At 30.7% G+C, this 22845-nt stretch overlaps 2 protein-coding genes across 2 annotated transcripts; one reads left to right on the top strand and one right to left on the bottom strand.

Annotated features, from left to right (window-relative positions):
- Nucleotides 1-2576: 2576 nt before the first annotated feature.
- Nucleotides 2577-5145, bottom strand: LOC101506515 (protein IQ-DOMAIN 19-like). The gene is made up of 4 exons (XM_004496632.4): nt 4512-5145; nt 4097-4330; nt 3017-3685; nt 2577-2905 (listed from the first exon to the last, which is right to left on the bottom strand). The coding sequence occupies exons 1-4, from the start codon at nt 4965-4967 to the stop codon at nt 2885-2887; spliced, it is 1380 nt and encodes a 459-aa protein (XP_004496689.1). The 5' UTR covers nt 4968-5145; the 3' UTR covers nt 2577-2884.
- A 14834-nt stretch (nt 5146-19979) lies between these two features.
- Nucleotides 19980-22151, top strand: LOC101506187 (uncharacterized). Its single transcript, XM_004496631.4, has 2 exons — nt 19980-21058; nt 21668-22151. Exons 1-2 carry the CDS (start codon nt 20847-20849, stop codon nt 21951-21953), a joined length of 498 nt encoding a protein of 165 aa, XP_004496688.1. The 5' UTR covers nt 19980-20846; the 3' UTR covers nt 21954-22151.
- The last annotated feature ends 694 nt before the right edge of the window (nt 22152-22845 follow it).

Below are 22845 nucleotides of genomic sequence, written 5' to 3'. Positions count from 1 at the left end.
GGTCTATTCAAGCATGCTTGAAATTTAAGGCAAAAAAAATTGTGTGACATTTTCCTGTGATATGAAACTTAATTATCATAAATTATCATTTTAAGGATAAAGATTAGAGAGCCGATCAAAGTCAAACAGCACGAGACAACCATGGAAGATATAACCTCTTCATCTTTTTATTATTTTATTAAGACAAAATTTTAAATTGTATTTAAAATTTAAACTTAAAATTTGTCAACAAAAAAAAAAACTTTAAAACTCAGAAAATACTATTTCCATTGCAAAGATAAGCCAAAAATTACATAGATTCCGACTAAATATGCGTTTTTTATTTATATTTATTACAAAAGAAAAAAAAGGCAAACACAATTGCACTATTAATAACATTAATGAAAAGATGTATGATATAAGATTGCAATGTTATATACATGCATGAATTTAATTTATATATTTTATCCTGTAAATATTTTTACACAATCAAATAATCATTATCATAAGATTATTTGAAAATCTTTGAAACTTCAATTTTTACTATAATTATTTTTAAAGTTATATAGATGGTTGGTTGTGTTCCAATAACTTAATACAACTCTTTATGTACATGAGAATTAAATTCTACACATTGTATGATCAATTTGCGTCATTGTAAATTTTTGAAATGTGTACAAGAACAAAACACCTTGGTATATGATCACTAACAAGTCTTAATCTGAAACAATATATCCTGTAATATTCTGTTGAACTAACTGCATCAAATAAGTTTATATAAATGAAGAATTTAAAGAACTAAGCCATAAGCAATTGTAAGAAGGATGTGTTGTCTCTGAACTATATTTGTTGAACTGATTTTTTTAGAAGGATAGTAATAACACGTGGCTAATGTACAATCTATGAATTAGTTAATCCTGAAGTAGAAAATTTATTTAAAAAAAATGAAAATATATAAAGTATGTATTTTCTAAAATACACATCTATTCGAATTGGTGGATCTGAACATAGATAAAATCAATTAAGAAAAAATGGAGATTTATGAGAAAAGGTGCTGAGAGTAAAAGGCAGGTTTCTAGAATGTCGCTTAGCTGAAGTCAATGTATGGTATAACTAAGCGATTTGGACTGAGTAAAAGGAGAATACAAACTATACCATATCATTCTTTTTTAAATTTTCCAATGAAATAGAATTAAATGCCAGCAAGCAAATATTATTATTATTAATAATAAAATAATTTATAAAATCATATTATTCTTCTGAAAGGGTATGAAAGTTCGTGGCAGAGGGTCGCCACTCACCGCTATTTTTTGAGTAAATACTGAGTAGGTGAAAAATTAAAAACTAAGATCAAAAGTTTATCTCAACCTTTACTAGTTTTGACTTGATCAATGCTGTCAGACTCAATTAGTTTAGATATGATCAGCTTCTTAATAGCATAGTTTAGGGGGTTTTGTCATTCCCATGGATAAAAGAACTGTGAATACTTTACATGCCTCAGTGTACGTACCATCAGAAAATTTTCACACGAGTAGCCCCTTGTATCAATGTCATTACCATGTGGTACTGTAGTAGTATACGTATTTTTGTAGTGTATTTGTTAATTTGGAGTTAGCCACAACTATATGCATGAAATGTAAATAAACACAGGGAAATTAGAATATGTGACATTGGTGTACCAAGTTGGAGATAAATTACGTATATGTGGTCAATTAGCTTTTAAAGATCAATCTCTAAGCTTTCAACGGCATTCATGACCGGACAATGTTTTGTGGACATCAATTTTTTTTTTACATCTACAACTTCTAATTAGTCGTATACAAAAATATAGTTAATTCAGTTGAGTAGATGATTAATTTAAATGACATTGAAAATGTTGATTTAACCATATTTTTTACTGTGATGTTGAAAAGTGTGATTAATTAGATATTGTGTAAGTGTATAAAAAATAGATGTCCGTATATCATTAATGATTAAATTTATCAATGGTTATCGTAATTATTTTTACTCATTAGTCATTACTCACATATAACAACATTAAAATCAGGACATATAACTACTCATTCAGGCTATTTAAAACTAACTATTGAAAATTTGACATCAATTAACACATGGTCCTGGCCCTCTTGATGAATATTATCAACTAGTGTTGGATTTTTAGTGAAACAGAAAAAAGGCTGAATAATGTTTGAACAGCCGAGAAATTAGACAGTTCAATTAGTTTGAGTTAAAGAGATCAAAAGAGTTGAAGGTGAAATAATCAAAAACCCCGACCAAGGAAAATTGTTTAGACAGCAATCTAAATCAATTACCAAAGTCCATTTATTGGATTTTTTTTTTTTCCGTTTTAGCTTGAAGTTTTTTTCTTTGGATTGGCAAAACGTAAATTAGTAATTATGTCAGTTTTTAAATTTGTATTAGAGATCTTCTTCTTGAAACTCCTTCAATGTCCCTTCTCATAGCCTATCATCAGTTCCGATGGGAATTGTATTATGACCAACATGCTGTATGTTGTACCTCTATATATATTTTTCAAATCCTTCTTTCTGTATTGTATTTTATGCCTAAATTAGGATTAAAGAGAGAAAGAGATCATAGAAAATAAACAACTCTTCAATAAAACAGTTCAGTTAGGAAGTACCCAACTTGGTAACATTTATACAGAAACAAAAAACAGTTATAATGTCTTCACATAAAGTAATCCACATACAGTACAAACAATGAATAGAGAAGAAGAAACTCTACAGAAGTTGAAATTTCAATAAATATCAGAAACTCTATATAATTTATTATTTTGTTTTAAAGTCTTCAAGGAGAAGAACTCAGCAACCTGAAAACCTCAACTCTAAATTTTTGTGTTCTTGTAAAGTGGCTACTATTTAGTTTAACACAAGGTGCAGCAAACTCAGTACCTATCTTCATTTGGCTGCATACAAAGCAAGCAAAGATTAAAAAAACACGGTGAGACAATCGTTTAGATGTAATGTAACTAAGCTATTAACGATTATACTATAAAAATGTTTAGTAATATACTTACATCATATGCAACAAGGGATCTGCAGTAGTTAGTATTAGTGAGCATTGTACTTGTAGAACCACACTCACTGTCTCTGAGTGAAACTGCAGATCTATCAAGCTTGATTGACCATGGATATTGATAGTTCTGAGCAGTTGCACTCACATGTGAAGATGACCTTTGCATCCTCACTGGCCTAGGTACATTTCTTCCTTCCACTGAAACTCTTCGCCGGCTCGGTTGTCTCTCAAATGAATCCGGCCTTTGTTTCGGTGCACTTTGTGATCTGACTTTAGCACTCGATGATTTTGTGTTAGCCATGTAATTTGGGTATAAAGGGTAGTCATAGGACATAATAGGTTCTCCATAAGATGGATTAGGGAATGAAAAAGGATGGTTTGAATCGTCTGTTTTAGATACAGCTGAATAGTATTGAGGGCTGCTTTGAGCTGTACTGAAACAATCCTCAAAATGGCCACTGCATGCTTTTGGACTCAATTCTGTTAAAGCTGATGGAGCTGGTGATACTTTGTAGTTTTCTTCTTTTGAGTAAGAACCATTTGTGGAATATCTATGTTCTGAATGTTCATGATGATATACACTGCTGCTTCTGCTTGTAGAGTTACCTTTTGATTCACATACATCCATTTCCACAATCTTGATGTTGTCTTCCATGCCTCTGTCCATTTCCTAGATGCACAAAACCACATTTCATTTCATTACTAAAAAAATTCATTTTCTCCTCAAATTTTCATCCTCATTTGGATAGACTAATAAATTTCAAGTTTTATAAAGCACCTTATTTTTCTCTGCTGTTTGCAAGAAATTCACACAAAAGAAGCAATTTTCTAGGCTTGGTGAATTGAATTAAGTATAGGTTTGTTAATGTCACTCTAAAATAGAATACTTTTCCAATTAATTCAATATGAAATTTTGTACTTTCTTTTCCTAAATTTTATATAAATCAGACTAAAAAACTCTTCAAATAAACATTGTTTTTCATTCATTAGATATCATCCAATTATGTTTATGACATCAATTCAGAAAATTCCAACCATCAATTACTGTAAAAAGATAATTAGTAACAGTTATGGAACTGACATTATATATTTGCCTGAACAGGTCATTTTCCATAACATTTCTGTGAGTTGGTTGATTTTGATTATGCTTTCCTTCTGACATCATTTGGATCCTCTGAGCACGAGCTCTAGCTTGTGCTGTGACCAAAGCCTGCATACATCTAAGTGTTGCCTTAGCTTGTTTTCTCACTAGGTGACCCCTTATCAGTGCCTGCAACTTCACTAATCCTCTTAGAGCACACAATGCCTTTCTTGCCTGTCACAAAAAATATTGATACATCATATATTCACACCTTAAATACGCAACAAAACATTATAAGTGACAGACCATGATCCACTGAGATTCAATCTTTGTGCTTCACATACACAGCATAACACTAACATATACTAACATTGATCATTCAAAAAGAAATTCATACGTTTGTACAAACACATACCAAATGAGATCGAAAGACGCATTGAATTCTAATGGCAGCAGCATCTTCAGCACTTCTAGAAGTTTCATTGGAACCAGAAGTCAAGCGGATCACAGCAGCTGCAGCTTCTGCAGCTGCAACTGCTGCATCAGCTGCTGCTGCAGTAGCAACAGCAACAGCCATGGCATGATTCCTCTGTTCATTCTGAATATCCTTGACAGTTTCCACTGTCACTGAAGCAGTAACATTTGAATTTGTTTCCACAAAATTTAATTCCTTGGAAGCTGTTGGTGTTGCTGATGCTGATGATCTTCTAAAACTCCATCTCTTTTTCTCCTTTGGTGTTGTTGAAATAGGAGTAGTTGGATTTTCTGTTCCATTTGCAAAATTCTGATGGGTTATAGATTTTTCCTTTTCTTTGTCTCTGTCTTTCTTCCCTGTTAAGAAGTTTCTAAGCCATTTTCCCTTTTTCCCCATCTCTATCAAGTACCAAGTAAACTATCATGGATTGTAGCAACAACCTAAAAGAAAGTATTGCAACATGATTTCTTTGTAGATCTATTGGTGTCTATATTTGACAAGTTGCTTTCAGTATTAAAAATAAACGCTATTTGACAGCCTAAACTCACTGTTTCATTAAAAAAGTATCGCACTAAATGTTAACTACCATTTCCACATTATTATGTAGGGGTCGCCTATGAAACAGAAATAGTGACAGAAACACCAGACACGATATTGATACTAGTAATAATTTGAGAAAATAAATTAAGTGAATATAATCAAAGTGTCGATGATGTATTACCGTACAGGTGTCGGATACCAACACGTATCGAATCCCGGAACACCATTACGTGTCACCATTCCTTCACGTACATTAGGTAAAGTTTTTTTTAGGAAATTATGTTTGTGTAAAAAAAGAGATTCCTTGCTCTTTAAAGAGTAAAAGAATTTTTTTAAGTTCCCTTTCTGTCCCCACACTGACAATAAAGGGCTTTAGTGATTAATAAGGGTGTTTTGGTGATTTCAAAATTGGGTTAATATGAGATGGAGTGGATCAGAAAGCATGTGATAATAATAGGTCAAGAACATGCAGCATCCGTGTAAAATACTCTCATATTATAAATTTGTATAGTAGAGTTGAGGGTCCATTGTAAGGGGTCATGAAGTATTGAAAATTAGAAGACATTTGTGGGATCCACTACATAGTGATTGAATAGGGGTCCTAAAGATGTGCACGTGCCCATCCTATCCGTGTAGTCAAGTATTAACAAATTTGCCAAAATTATATACTTAGTAGTTAATATATAATTTATTTTTCATGATACCAAGACCTTGTGAGAAGTTATCACATCCTTTACATTTCCCAAGGATACATAAAGAACTTTTATGCTATAATATGCTTAGTTGAATGTGCTAGCAATCCTGAAGAAGCTTGCACTGTTTTCATTTTTTACAAGTGACTTAAATGTACTAGTTTGCATTGTCCTAAATCAAAGAATATATAATTAATGCTCAATAAATTTCATGCAAATAATGTAGTAACTCCAGTTAACAAAAGGGACAAAATCTGATAAACCAGGGATTTCCTATATATACATAAGTGAACATCAAATTAATAGGGCCAGGCCCCATCTTACTCATTATAGAGTAGTAATTTGCAAATTTATGAAGGATATCTATTAACATACAAACTACTAGCAGTTGGCAGTCACATGGCATGTTTACATGCTCCCTCACCCCATTTGACTGAGTGTTCTGTTGGAGGAAACAGCACCTTGGAATTTTTCTCATTTCCTTCTCTAATTCTCCACATGAGGTTAAATAATAAATAGTAGTTCATAGGGTAAATGTCAGTAACAGATGCAAATATGCTTCTTGGTTCTTCAACTTAATGGAATATATCATGTCAATAATTTATATCAACAGAGGAGACAAAAACAAAAACACAATAATAATTTTATTTGTTATTATATTTTTATGAATATGCTTATATATGGTTAAGAGTCAGTAATCAATATTAATAATGATTCAACGAATGCAACCGAAAAACATGAAATGAGACGGACATTTTCTTGGAAAGTTCCTATACAATCTCATAATAGGAAAGATAATGTATTTAAAGACATGTTTAAAACATAATCTAATATCTGTTTGCAGAAGATCCTCTCTAAGTGGAGCCTACAGGAGAGTCCATAGTTTTGAGTTCTCTTCTCCCCATGAGGATGTAGTCAAAATATCCCTTCAAAGACATTCTGTTATTTATCACCTAATACTTGTTTCTTACAGGGTTGGAGAATCCTGTATATATGGTAAATATTTCGTTCTAATGACTTGTTTAATCTGTTTGAGTCATTTGAATAGAAAATAAAACTTTATTGATTCAATTAATTTGCCTGGAATTAATCATCGGTCAATGAAATGGCCGTATCATGCTAAAAAGAAATTAAAGTTGGGAAATCAAGATTGGCAATTATTTTAGGACAGTTTTTTCTTGCAATAATTATTAAGAGACAGAGGGAATAACATAATATAAACAATTAAATCAAATACTTCCTCAAGAATGAAATATAAATAAAAGTTAAAATGTTTTATTAAAAATTAAAATTAAAAATTAAAAATTAAAATTAGATATATCAAATTTTCAATTATCAGTTGATGTTTCATATTAGTATCACGTTGCAGCTATGTTGGCTGAAAAATCTCGGTGTTCCTCGAACTAGTTGAAATGAAATTAATTAAACATTAAGAAAATAAACACTAAAAAGTAAACAATATTTTAATACCTTCAACTATCGTCGTAATAAGAAAACGACACTAAACGATTCGTATAGTTGTTTTTCTCAATCTCGCGTTGATAGCTTGGTTGAAGGAATTATGTCTTATATATGATCTTCAACTTAAGATGTTGTCTTGCACAGAAAATCCTAATTATTGTAATTTCTAACCCTCACTCACATCACATACAAATTGTGAAATGGAATGGAATACAATTTAAATGAATAATGAATATTTACTGAATATACATCATTCTTTTATTAATTGAGAAAAAAAATACATTCTTTTATTAATTGAGAAAAAAAATACAATATGAGTATTTATAATAAATAGCCTATCAACAAAATAGTTATAACAACCAAAAAAGTAAAGACATGATAAAACTAACTAATATAAAACTAACTAATATAAAACTAACATCTCCCCTTAAGATGGAGAATGTAGGTTAAGAATTCTCAGCTTGTTAAGAATTGAATTGAATGATGTAGGTTCAAGAGGCTTAGTAAAGAAATCTGCCAGCATATTTGATGAAGATATGGGCAAGAGTTTGAACAATCCAGCTTGCAGTTTGTCCCGAACAATGTGACAATCAATTTCTATATGTTTTGTTCTCTCATGGAATGTTGGATTTGACGCAATGTTCCTGACTGATTGATTATCGCAATAAAGAGTCGTAGGGGCAGAACAATTCATGTTTAATTCTTGCAAAAGAAATGTTATCCATTGAATTTCACAAGTTGTTGATGCTAATGCTCTATATTCTGCTTCTGAAGATGAACGAGATACAGTGTTTTGTTTCTTAGACCTCCACGAAATCAATGATGAACCAAGAAATATACAAAACCCAGTAACAGACCTTCTTGTTTCTGGGCAGGTTGCCCAATCAGAGTCGCTAAATGCTCGCAGTTGAAGCCGGGACGCCGATGAGTAAAACAATCCTTGAGCTGGTGCAGTTTTTATGTATTTGAGGATCCTCATGGCTGCCATGTAATGGTCTTCAGTCGGTGATTGCATAAATTGACTAAGTTGTTGCACGGCGAAGGTGATATCAGGTCGTGTGTTGGTCAAGTAGATAAGACGTCCAATAATTCTTCTAAAAGAGGTTGAGTCATGAGGTTGTGCCTTTGAGTTGTATAGAAATTTGTTGTCCTTGATCATAGGTGTATTGCAAGGTTTAGCGCCTAATAATCCAGCGTCTGACAAGATATCGAGAGCATATTTACGTTGACATATGTGAATACCCTCCCTTGAACGAGAGATCTCCAATCCAAGAAAGAACTTTAAGTCCCCAAGGTCTCTAATCTGAAAAGAAGAATTTAAAAAGGTTTTAATAGTATTGATCTCTAATTCATAATTACCTGCAATAATAATATCATCTGCGTAAACCAACGAAATAGTAAAAGATTTTAATGTTTTGAAAATGAATAAGGAATGATCATGTTTTGAATGTTGAAAACCAAATGATATCAAAGCACAAGATAATTTGGCAAACCATCTCTAGCTCCAATTGTAATAATTTGGCCCTTGTAAAGTTTGATTTATAAGAAAAGCGCTCGGATTTTCGCCAGGATGGAGGTAATATGGCGATGATGGATTTTGCGATTCATCTTGAGAAATAGTTGCAGAGGTGGTAGATGAATCATCATCATCATGAGAACCTGCCATTGAAGCGTTCGGCGAAGGAAATGAGAGGAAAAGAAGCGCAAAACCAAGAAGAGAAAGAAGAGGAAGAAGGTGCGATTTGGAATTTTAGGGTTTAGAGTGTGCTGCGTTTTGGAATGTGGAGATTTTTATTTATTTATTTTTTTTTTTGAAAATTTAAGATTTTGACAAATTAGATTTAAAAGTAATAAAAAAAAAAAGGAAACTTCTGATACCATAATAGATATTTACTGAATATATATCATTATTTTATTAATTGAGAAAGAAAATACAATATGAGTATTTATAATAAGCCTATCAACAAAATAGTTATAACAACCAGACAAGTAACGGCATGATAAAACTAACTAATATAAAACTAACAATGAATGTTGGAGGAGTAACTTCTGCACTCTTATACAGATGTCAGAACTAACAATTATATATGGTTTTCATATACCCCGTAGCATCTTAAATATACTTGTTGGATAGCCTTAGGAGAGCTTAAATGCAGGGAATCCTTGACACTTACATCAATAAAAATAGCATAGCATCTTGAATTCAAAAGCTTAGGCAATGAGAGTTGAGCATACTGAAAGGGAAGAACAAGAGATCTTGGTTAACATTGATAGGTCCCACATTGTGCAATACATGAGGAATATTAATGTTTATAAAGTTCTGATACATAAATCGGGTCGCCGAGTTGCGTAGCGTCAACTTATAACCCAAGTGGGGGCATCAGGGTGTTGGGTCATGGATGGCTTAGGATTCTTGCTTTCGTCCGATTGGGATTGGTGATTCATAGTTCTGGCATCCTTTAGCCGCCTCCGCTGGAGGGTGTCAGGGTGTTGAACTCTCAGCTCAAAAGGCTTGGTGAGCCTGGTCTCACTGGTACCACCACTTTTTTTGTTTCTACGTGTCCTGCTTCTTCATAGAAACCAAGATAGAAAACCTTTCTACAATAAAAATAAATCAAATTTCCCTGTGAATAACAATTCTAAAAAATTATTAGTTTAAAAATTAAGATTAATATAACAAATTAAGGATAAGGATTTTTTTTACATAACTTTTATTTTATCTTTTTATTTAGCTTAATAATTTTTTTTATCTTCTTCAATATTTTTTTTACTAATTAAACGGTATTTTTCTACTCCTGTTATAGTGTTTATTTATTATTTATTGTAAGAACGGATATGTATTTTAAATAAATCAAATTTTGTATTTTTCTACTGTATCTTGTGACAAGATCTTTGAGAAAGTGCTCTGTGCAAAAATAAAATTTGGTACTCTGTTTTTTTTTTATATAAATTTTTTAATTTTTTTTATAAGTCATATGTATATATTACTAAGTCAACATTAAAACTTTCAAATCAAAGATAATATAAATGTGTGTGATAAAAATCTCAAATCAAATATAAAATAAATGTGTGCGTTAAATAAATTTTTAAAAATTCTAAAATAAGAATAAATATTATGCATGCATGGTTAGTGTAAAGTTATACAACTGAATTGTCATTTGTCATAAAATTATTTATCTATCTTAGTCTATATTCGGATGATAATTCTCGTACTCGGCTCACTTTATTATCAAGTCAGCCACACTTTATATTAACTCGACCATACTTCCCACTTTTCTTGATCATGCTTTCTTATTATCTTGGCCACGTTTCAACTATTTCAATTCATTATCTATGACACTCTCCCGCTTACTTGATCAACCAAATCACTCTAGACCTCAATTAATACAACATTAACTGCATATTGGAGCAGTATCTTAATGGGAGGATCCACAAAGAGGTTAGCATCGGAGGGGGAGGTCAAGAAACAACCACCAGTATACAAAATTATTTAGTTCGGATTTTCCGGTTTCACTAAAGGATGCGTAGGAGCAAGGAATTGGCATATCGAGCGACTTTAGATCGCAATATACCACTTACCCTAAACACTTTGATGACTTGATCACAATATATACCACTGACAAACCCTAAAGTTTTTATCAGGAACAACAACCAATCACAATGTGCCAACACCTTAAATAAAAACTGGAAAAAAAAGAAGAGACACAATTCTTCAATATGGTGGCAAAGTTATGATTAATTGTTATCGTAAAATATCAATTGATAATCTTTATTCTCATATGCGTGTGTGTATTATTAAATAAATTTAATTGATAAATATTAATTTTTGATGTGATACGTAATCAAAGACAAATTTTAATATAGATTGTGGTTCACCATAGATCATTTTTAAAAAATGTTTTAAATTTAAACAATTACGGACGTTACCCCTTAAAAATAAACATTAATTGTCATATTTATTTTTTATGACTGAAATAGTAAGTTAAATGATACCTGTTGATAAAAATAAAAAATTAAAATTAAATTTACATCTTGTATTGAATATTCGTCAATTAAGAATCATAAACTATTATATCCAAATAATATTATCGTCTATCACCAAAATAAATTTATAATAGTATTCAACCAGCGTGGACCACCTAGTAGAACTCAGCTGTAAACAGATCACATTGTCTCTGTTATTGGTTGAGAAAACATGCATGAGTGTTCATCGAACAAATGAAATTGCAACGGAATAAATTCAACAGTAACTAACAATTCCTAAGAGCTCAGGCAATGAAAGTTGAAGCTGTTTAGCATATACTCGAAAAGTCAGAAGTCTTAATTAACATAAATAAGCACCACATCGTCCAACCGATGACACAAGTTTATCTTTATAACCTTCTGACGTGAGTGTTAGTTCGCCGAGTTGGTTAACTCCAGCTTGTAACCCAAGTGGGGGCATTAAAGTGTTGGAACATGACTTTAAAGATTTCCCAGGTAGGGTTTATGCAGTCACCCGGATTGTCGATTATGAGAAATGTCGATTCTGAGAATTGACATAGAAAGGGACTGAGCAATAAGAAGGCTACAGTCTCTATGGGTCATTGGTATGGAGTCCAACTCCGGTTACGGCTGGCTTCACAGAGCAGCCGAAAGTAGAGCCTTTGATTCCACGACGAAAGGATCGGGTGCTGCATTTGTAAAGAGCCTGGTGAGTTTAGTCGACATGAACCACCACTTTTTTATTATTATGTTTCAAGCGTGTTCTTAACTGACACCTATATGCATACTTCTCTGACCTGCTCCACATATTATCCAATAACTAATAAATCTTTATAATTGTAAGTCTTAAGTGTTAAAAATCGATAATCATTTTTCATCAATAATAAAAACAATTTTTTTTATATTTCTGTTATTTTTAGAAATATAATCATTTGAATATTTTAACTCACTATTAATAAGTAAAATTAACATACAATTTATGCAATGAAAATATAAGTTTTTAAATCCATTTGTGAAAATATTTTTTAAAGTAAATTATTATCATCTAAATGAAGATGTATTTTAAATAAATAGTCAATTTTCTCTTTCAAAAATATTTTGTCTCTTTCTTAATAAATAAAATTAACACAAATTTTAAACAATATTTTCTCATAACAAACTCACTATTAACTTTTCGGTTGTAAGTAATATGAATTATTTTAAAATTTAAATCTTCTAAAGTGTGAAGTGAAATTACTAAAGTCAATAATGATCTACGTGGATGTAATATCAACTATTGATATAATTATTAATATTTGATATTATTTATTTTATTATCTAAAACAAATTGTTAATTTCAAAAAAGAAAAATCTAAAGTTTCATTATTTTATTTAACATTTTTACTTATATTAAATACTCCACTCCCAAATAATATTACTTCAGTGCCCTACTTTTTGGAGTCAGTAGGGAGTCGTTGGCCCACAACCAGCTGAAGGAAGAAATTTTTGTAGACTTAGTTGGTCTAGGGAGCGACCTCGCACTAGGAGTGATTTTTTTTTTACCATTTTAATAATTGTTATTATTTATTTAATTAATAAAAAATAATAATAATGATAATTAAATAATAATAATAATAATAAATGATTATTATTAAAAATGATTATAATAAAAAATAATTAAAATTAAAAATAGTAAATTATTTTATAAATTTCAAAGAAAATACATTAAAAAAGAGAGAAAAAAATATTTTAACAAAATACATTAAATTAACTAACAAAAATATATAAAGAAAAAAATATCAAATTTATATTATTGATTTCCACCTAAATGACTTCCAGTTCCACATATAGGATGTCGTCGAACTCGTTTAGCTCTTTAAACGAGTTGAGGTTCTTCCGGTTCATACTGATTTTGATCATTATCCTCAATGTAAGCTATAGGTGGATTAGAATCACTATCACCTACTTCTATATAATTTTGAGACTGAGGATTATACATAGAATCAAACACGGCATAAGCCGACTCATGAGTTGTGCACTGAGTTCCAAACAAATTATAGAAAAATCCACTTTCTGTCGGATAATGGGATGTTGGTATTTCTAGCACAAGCAGAACATAATATTGAGTCGGTGGTGGATCATAACATGGAATTTCTGCAGGGACATGTAGGCGAGACGGTTGTGCTATGTTTTGTTGTTGTAGGGTTGATTGAGAGGTCGACTGCACATAAGAGTATGATGGTGATTGCAAACGGGGATCACAAAAATATTGTTCGATAAATATAAATAGTTTAGTGTGTTATCTAAACCAAATCATATATTATGTGTTATGACATAAAACACCTTCTACGATATTACCTTGCAACACGTAATTTTGACATTCGTTCCAATGTTTAATTTCTTTTCTCCAAATTCAGTTCCAATTATCATTCACCTCATGCCTCATGTCAACCTCATGGTACATTTTCATGCGGTCTCGTGGTTGTGGTATTTGTTGATGGAAGCCGAACTGAAGTGTGACTCTATCTGTATGACGTTTTTCAACAATATGATAACAATGCAGATAGGTCCAAGTGACCATCTGTTTTTCTGAAACTTCATGTTGGAATCTGAGATAAGGTCTTTAATAGAATTGATATTTTAAAAATAAGTTAAAGTAATTATAACAAGTATAAAAAACAAAATATTTAAAAAGTTCAAATAAATGTGAATGAATATATTACTTCCTCAACCATGTGATCAGGTGGTATTGGTTCTAATCCACCTACAACTTACATTGAGGATAATGATTAAAATCAACATGAACGGGAAGAAACTCAACTCGTTTAAAGAACTAGATGAGTTCGACGACATCATAGATGTGGAACTGAAAGTTATTTAGGTGGACACATCAATAGTATAAATTTGATATTTTTTTCTCTATATATTTTTGTTAGTTAATTTAATGTATTTTGTTTCATGTTATTAATTTAATTTTTTAATATTTTTTATTTTAATTATTTTTAATTATAATTATTTTTTAATAATAATCATTTTTATTAATAATAATTATTATAATTTATTATTATTATTTATTAATTTAATTATTTTTAATTTATTAAATAAATAATAATTATTATTAAAATAATATAATAATTATTAAAACAGGAAGAAAAAAAAATCACTCTTAATACGAGGTCGCTCGACAGATCAGCAACCTCTAATTAAGTCTAAAAAAGCAACCTCTAATTAAGTCTAAAAAAATTTATTTATTCGACAGTTGACTCAGCGACTTTCTATTAACTCCTAAAAGATAAGCCACTTATCTAATATTATTTGGAGGTGGGGTGTTTTAGTGTAATATATATATATATATATATATATATAAATATATATATATATAAATCCATTTTAAGTTTGAGATATTATTTGTTATTGTTATTATTTTAAAGGGTAAAAGAGAAATAGAAAAATTACTCTCCATTTCTTCACAACATTACAACAGACACGAACACTATGTTACCTAGAGATTGGAGGCACCATGAAATTCAACCACTTGGTTCGGAACCGGTTCAGGTTCATGTTCCCAAAACGGATCCAGATCTCCCCAACATTCCACTTTTGATTTCGATTACGACTTTTTTCGCGATCAGTGATAACAAAAACGCAGCGTTTAGGAGGTTTCGGCGTTGTCATTGACGATATATTTGTGGAAACGCCAAATCGAATGTCGGCAACGGCGTTTGAATTGATGGTTTGAATAAATTCGTTTCAACTTGTTCGTGATCGCGGGTTTATGTAGATGATATATATTCGGTGAAAAAATCGCCTGATTTTGATGGAAGCAGCGTTTCCAATATTACACGATCTGAATCCGTCTTCCTCTAAGTTAACATTGATAAGGTTTGAGTCCTCTTTGGTCTTCGAACGTGGAGGAGGAGGACTCAACGTGATGCTGGCTTTAAAAAATGCCGCCAATTAAAAAATGCCTTGTGAGTAGCTACTTGAACCACCACTTTTTTCTTGCTTCAAATAGCATGCACTTATATGTGTCTTACGGGTATATATTACATTACATCATTATAACACATATAACAATCTTGAAATTGCAATTTAAATTAATGTCAAATGTCGTCTGTTTCTGCCTTCATATGCTAGTGTCATAAATTAATCTGTTTTTAATGATCTATAGTATAGCATCATATGTATATATATATTTTATCACTTGTACTACAAATTCATTCAGTTTTGGTTTATGGTAATATGTTCTGCTTCTTCATAGAACTGTAGTTGCTATAGTGCCAAACAAGCCTTACAAATGTTAGTGGAAAGGAAGCTTATGGATAAAGCATCCCTTAGATATACTTTTAGTTAGGGTTGTTCATTTTTACCGGGTAACTGGTTTACCAAATCTGGTTAATTAAAACTGGGTAATTTTATGAATTAGTTTTAACTGGCCCATTTCCTACAATTGGATGGATCACTGTAACTAATTGATGGGTCACCATAACCAGCACAAGTTTCTTCTTTGTTTGGTCATCTCTGCTTCTCATCCTCTGCAGTTGCAAACCCTAATCAAGCCTAAGGGCTATTTTTCTTTTGTTTTAATTTACTGATGTATTATCATCAGTGGCGTATCCAGAAATTTTCTTTGATGGGGCAAAATAAAATAGTATATATATATATATATATATATATATATATATATTTTGACTAAAGAAAAATATTACTAACTCTTACAAAATGCATAATTACAATGACTAAACAAAATTCAAAATTCGTAAGAGTTTCTACAATTTACAATAATCATCTACGAAATTTTATATTCTAAAAATGTTCAATCAATTTTTGTTGTCAACATCATCAAATATGTCATTCTATATATATAACTAACAAATCATTCAACCACTCATCCCCATTCGATTACGCATTCCATTCTTCACAAAATTCATGGCAAACAAAAGAAAATGGTTGATGATGGTGTTATGGGAGAAGATAAGTCCATAAGAATAAGAAGAGAGAAAGTAAAGTTTGAGAAGAGTGTGTGGTTGGAGAATGGTAGAAATGTGAAAAGATGAAAAGTATAATTTAAATGTGTATTCAGCAAAAAGAAAAGGTGTGTGAGTGAGTAAATAGTGAGTGGGTCTTAGTGAGCCTTGAACTATAAGGTTTTATGGGAGCTTAATAAAAATTATAGTATTATCACAATATTTTTTGTTTTCTTGTCTTCATAGTTATCATCATGACAAAGCAAACATTCTTTTTCAGTAGTGAATTAGAATCAATTTGTCAGTCTTTCATTATTATATTTTATTCTAGTTTAAATTAATTTAGTCATTTAATTGATGGACCTAAATGAGTTACAGCAGAACTTTAAATCAAATTTTCAGTTGAATTATCTTGTTGCATTCTTAGAAGTTGTACCATATTCAGTTTTATACCTTTCGGCCTGTTAAGTTCGCGATTGGTCCTCTGCTAATAACTACTTTTGAGATGGCAATATCTGGACCCAAAAATAACCACACTTTAGCTTCTAAGTATAGAAAGCATTCTGCACATTCAAGGGGAGAGCATCCACCCTTTAGTTTCTAGGGACTGAAGTGCCACAAATTGTCTTTAAAAGCTATTAGGATTAGAAAGAGCCAATTTAGGTTGTGGTGATTATTGAAACAATGAATAAGCAATTGACAGCACTTTTCAAATTTGTAGGTTAGGAAAGGGTTATTTATGATCGAAGGAAATGACTTAAATGTAGTTTGAGTGGTGTGTGATGGTGTGATCATTGTGAAAACTGTATACTCTCAAAAATACACTAAGTAATGATGTTGCCATGACTTCTCCTTTGATTTTGTCAGGCATATGGAAAAGACATGATTAATCTCTCAGGTATAGTATCCTGTTGTCTCATTCTGTGTTTGAATAGTTTGTCTAGAGATATGTGTGTCTGCATCCTCCTTTTTTCTCTCTTTGACATATTTGTATCTGATATTATTTAATTTCAAGTGGTCTAGTTTAGTTAAACAATTTATACTTGGTAAGTTCTGTTCTGCTAAGCCCCAGTACCATGTGTTCCCTCTTTAGGTAGTTTGCACCTTACTGCTAAGCAAAAGTTATTATTTTTCTAAACAGAGAAGGACTAATTTTCCCATTAGCAAGAATCAAGCCTAAGAGGCCATTTAGTTATCTAGTGGAAATTAGCTTTAGTAATGTCACGCTCAAAACATTAGCTTTAGTAATATGTCCATCTAGTTAGCTAATGGGAATTAGCTTTAGTAATGTTCCCAGTTTGATTAGAATTAGGAGTCTTATATTGGTATAACTAAGGGTTAGTGCTTTGTTTTTTGTATTGTCCAACAATTTGAGATGTTCTGTTCATTCTCTTCTCTCTTTATCTTAAACCCTTTCAGAAAACCCGCCTGGATGTACATGTCAATATCAAAATCTTCAATATACCCCTCTTTTCGAGTGAAATGGCAAATTGATTTACGAAATTGTAAGCGTCAGTCAAATTAGTCTCTAAATTTTGCAAATTGACAAATACATCCCTGAAATTGTAAAATATCAATCAAAATAGTCCCTCTGGAAATTTTTGCCATTAGATATTTTGATGTGACGCTATAGTTAAATATGTGGCTTATCCATGTTGACTCCACATCAATATCTTTCCGAGGACAAATTTGTCGGTAAAATTTTGTCATCTCATAGACAAATTTGTGAGTAATTATAATTATGCATAGACTAATTATTTCATTAAAGATTTAAATTTTGTAGAAAAATTAGTCAACGTGGTTACATTGATATGAGATCAACGTGAAGGGGTTAAATATTAATTAACATGTCACATCATAGCCTCAAATTATAAATGTTAAAATATGAACTATTTTAATTACTATTTTACAATTCTAGGGATTCATTTGCGAATTCGCAAAATTCAATGATTAATTTGGCTGACGTTTACAATTTGAATGACTAATTTGCCTATTTACTCCCTCTTTTCATATCAACTTCAACAAACCCCTTTTTTATGGTAAACCAACCTGAAGTTACAGTATTTACTTTTGACACTTAAAATCTTGAGTTATTATTAGAATCTTCAACTAACCTTATATCTTTGTTATTAGCTGCCATGTTTTTTGTGTTTTAGCCTGTTATTGAAGATCGTTAACATAGACCCTCTGTAAAAAAATCTGATTTTTTTATTTATTAACTGACTAAGAAAGATTGTGTACTTATAGAGACCTAGGGATTGGAATAGTAGTATATAGCCCTCTTGTTTGGGATCGCAATTCCCTGCAGTAGCGAAAGCACATAGTTTCACAAAGTAGCTAATGTCTTTATTTATATTTAGGAAGAATACTTGTGTGTTCAACATTTGGATGATTTTTAATGGTAATTTCCTTTAGCTCAGTCAAACATATTATCAATAAGCTGTTAATTGCATATATAGGTAAATAGAACTATAGAAGGCATTTTTCCATTGTCCTAGAGTATATATAATATGTACTATTTAATTGTAATAAGTACTACAGATATGAAAACCTAGGATTCTTGTACGAGAGTAATTTGCAACTTGTATGACCTTCACATGGCTGCTATTGTCGCGTGAATTGAATGGACTGCACAACATTGTGGTAGGCCCTGACCAATTTTAGATGAAGTTTATTCATTTTCAATCTAAATTATCGGCATACATTTATCCTATATAATTTCTTGCATAAAATTTAGATGTTTCTTCTTCCACCTCCGATGTTCTCAAATACAGAAAAGTATTCGTTTGACTTGGTTAATCTGGCCATGTAAAATATACCTCCATATTAGTCGATCCGAACAAAATTTGAGGGTTTTTGAGAAAATTTAGAGGTGAAAAAAAAGCTTTTTAAAACTTTGGGACTACAAACTTCAAGGAAAAAGTACAGTACTCCTGTAGATTACACTCAGTCCGGAAAGGTGCATTTGTATGGTTGTTTTTGTTAAAATTAAAAAGGAAGATGAGTGAAATAGAGAGCACTTAAATATCATAACAAGAGTAGATACTCCAGTATGTATCTTAATTCATGTCATTTTTCTCAATCATCTTTACATTTTCTTTTCTTTTCTTTTTCACCACCATCACAGTCACATAGGGGTGTAAGAGAGAATCATACGTTACCTACTAACCAATTTACTAAATAAGATTTTAGGGTTGAATAAGATTTTAGTTCTTATGTCCTTATTAAAAACATTCAACTTTAGTCCCCTAAAGATTTTACAATTTTGTTTTTGTTTTTACTTTGAAGTCAACTAATACTTATAATTTTAATTTTTGAATGATTTTTTTCCTTCATGTTTAGAATATTATAAGAGTTCTTTTTACAAAAATTTAGAATTTTTTAAGTGAAGATAAATTAAATATGAAATTTTTTAAGTATTAAAAACTTAAAAATTCATGTTTAATTGATTATTTGTTAAAAAACTTTAAAAAAAATTATAAGAGATGTGCTTATAATGTCCTGTATATGACTGTAAAAATTCATTCAAAAATTTAAAATATGCATATGAATTGACTTAAAAGTAGGGACAAAAAGAAATCCAAAACTATTTTGAGAATTAAAGTTGAAGAATTTTATTTTAGGAACTAAAACAAAATTATAAAATTTTACTGAGATTAAAAATTTATTTAATCTTAGATTCTATTTAAAATTATTTAGTTAGAGGATTTTTATTGTGTTTTTTTGTTTAGCACAAGGATTTATTATTCCTGATTTTATTATTCTCTTATTACAAGGATTTAATAACACACAAATGATGTTTTTCAAATCTATGTGATAATCATACGTACAGTTTTTAATTCATGTTTAAACAACCAACCTGCAAAGTGTAACTCTCACTTGAGTAGATAAAAATGTTTACTACGGTTCTTAAGCTATGAAGTTCTCTCACTCAATGAATTAGTTTTTTTAGTCTAACTCTTCGTTTGTTTAATTCCTAATAGTTTGTGTTCTCGATGAGAGGGTTTAGTACGTAGAAGCTACCTATATACGATAAACAACCGAATATTAATTGACAAGTGAAGCAGCTAATGAGAAATCAGACAATATTGAGTTAGTGTCGACAGAGTAAAAGTTATTATAAATATTGGCTCTTAAAATGAACACTTAAACCGTAACTAATACTCCAAAGGGGAATACGACATCTTCAATTCCCACTCTCCGAATGAATAGTTATGATGCTCTGCTACAGTACTTCAGAGAAAATTGTCTCTCCATTTTAGAAGATCCTTTTACGAACCACGTGTTTATTTGTGGACTATAAAAAAATCACCCTCCCAAGTCCCAACAATATATTAATTACAAATAAAACTCCTTCACAAAATATATGTAAATAGCCACATTCTAGATTATTACACTACCACACCACAAAAAGCCAAAATTGAAGCATTATTGCTGACATGTGTACATAAATTGTAACAATTCAATGATAACCAACATCCACAGTCATAAGAATTGACCCCTCTTAAGTTTTGGTATTTACCAAGAGGTAAACAAACTAATAATGTATTGTTCCAATAGACCACGCAACTATATTAAACTTGGAAGCATTATTTTTGGTGGGTCTTATGAGCCATAAATTGATATGAGAATAATCAAGTAAAGAAGATTGAATGGCTGGTAGGCTACCTGGTGTTGGATTGCCACCAAGGAAAAAATCACAACTTAACATCAGACATGAACACTGTGTTACCTATAGAGACTCCAATCTAAGTGAATCATTGGATGCACCATGGACTTCAATCACTACTACCTTAGATGAAAATGCTTTCAAGGCCAAACAACGCCTTCGCAAGAAGCTTGGTTACTTCTTATCCTCTTCCGGGTATCTTTTCCTTCCTTTTAATTATTTCATTCATTTCAAAATATAAATAAAAATTGATTAAACTTTTTTTCATGTATTTACTTTAAATTTAATTTGATTTTACAGTAATAAGAAAAAAAGAATTAGAGCTGGAAGGTGTGAATAAATTTTGTACATAGCTTGCTAGAATTTATGCAAATTGTATATATAGTTTTAGTTAATTTTCCAACGGTTCCTTGTGCACATTCACATGCCTAGTAAGGAATTTAATTTTGTTTTTTTTACTCTAAAATGAAGGAAATCAAGGATGATTCACATGATTTTATTATGAGGTCATTCTGCATACCTCATTAATGTCGGCTACAAGATCAATCCTACCAACTAAATTATTGTCTAAAATCCACGTGATTTCCTTTGAGATTGATGGGATTTCATTTATTCTTATCAATTTTACTTTCTAATTATATTTTCAAAGTACTAAGATAATTTTTATATGCAATTACAAGAAAATTATTATTAGAAATTCATAAATTTATATAATAATTATTTTAATATGGTAAACTATTGCTTTGTTAGTTTGAGTGTATACTAATGAATAATTATAAGCTCACTTGCTTATGAGTATGACAGGTCAAGTGAACAAAATCCCAAAAAAGAAGGAAAAGAAACTAAAAGCACGTTTGAGAAGAAGGATGTTGGATTAGGTAGGAAATTACTTGAAAGTACATGGTTATTGCGTGGAAACAGGTTGAAGAAAGAGAAAAAAGTATGCGCTGTGTGTCTAGAAGATTTTCAGCAACATAAGGAGGTTATGAACCTTTCTTGCTCCCATAAGTATCATTCTGCATGTCTTCTCCCTTGGCTTCGAGCAAATCCTCATTGTCCTTGTTGTAGAACCATGGTTGAGCCCTCATAGTGTTTACTTGTTAAAGGGTCTATTTGTTTGCAAATTCGCTTGTAATTGAGATTTATTAAAAAAGAAGTCTCTCAAATTTTCTTAGAGGAAATTGGTCATTTATTATGACCAGAGTGCTGACTGTTAGCTTTTTAGTTAGAAGGGATATTCAAGCATAGCTCGCTAAATATTCATTTGAATAAGTTATTTATAATCATATACTATATACTACTACTCTATTTATAGGCAAATTTTATAGGTGTATTGTCAGTAGGACTAATTGTGGAAGGAGTTAATTTCAGGGTTTTTTTTTTTCAATATTCTCTTTTTTTTTAAAAAAAACACTAAAATATCTTCATTTGAAAAAAAATATACTAAAATGTCCCTTTTTTTTTTTTTTTACTTACAAGTCGCCATTTGGAATGGCGACTTCCTTAAGAAAGCCCGAATTCCAAATGGCGACTTCCCACTTGATATTTTTAAAAATGGGCATTTTGGTATATTTTTTTCAAATTGGGGTATTTTAGTGTTTTTTTTTTTCAAAAAGAGGGTATTGAAAAAAAAGACCCTAATTTCAGTGCACATATTTAGTGTCCGATTGTTTCTAAGAATGATTTCCTCTAAACCTATATTTGATTTATGAAGAAAAAAAATGTAGAGGAAAGAAAGCAATAGAAGAAAAGTGCTAGAAAATGAGATTAATATTGTGGTTTAATTAGTATGAGAGAAAATGGAAAAACAAACTAAAAAAAGAAGTAAATTTGTAAAATGACATAAATAAAAAATTAAAATGCACTTTCGATTCATTAATTTTTTAACTCCGATAATTTTGACTTCCATAGTTTTAAAATAGCATTTTTTTATCTCTTTTGTAAATTGGTGGACTATCTTGATTTTGACCAAATCAAAAGTG

The sequence above is a fragment of the Cicer arietinum genome, chromosome 4, assembly GCF_000331145.2.
Source record: "Cicer arietinum cultivar CDC Frontier isolate Library 1 chromosome 4, Cicar.CDCFrontier_v2.0, whole genome shotgun sequence".
Taxonomy (NCBI): Eukaryota; Viridiplantae; Streptophyta; class Magnoliopsida; order Fabales; family Fabaceae; genus Cicer; species Cicer arietinum.
This window is presented reverse-complemented; position numbering and strand designations above follow the sequence as displayed.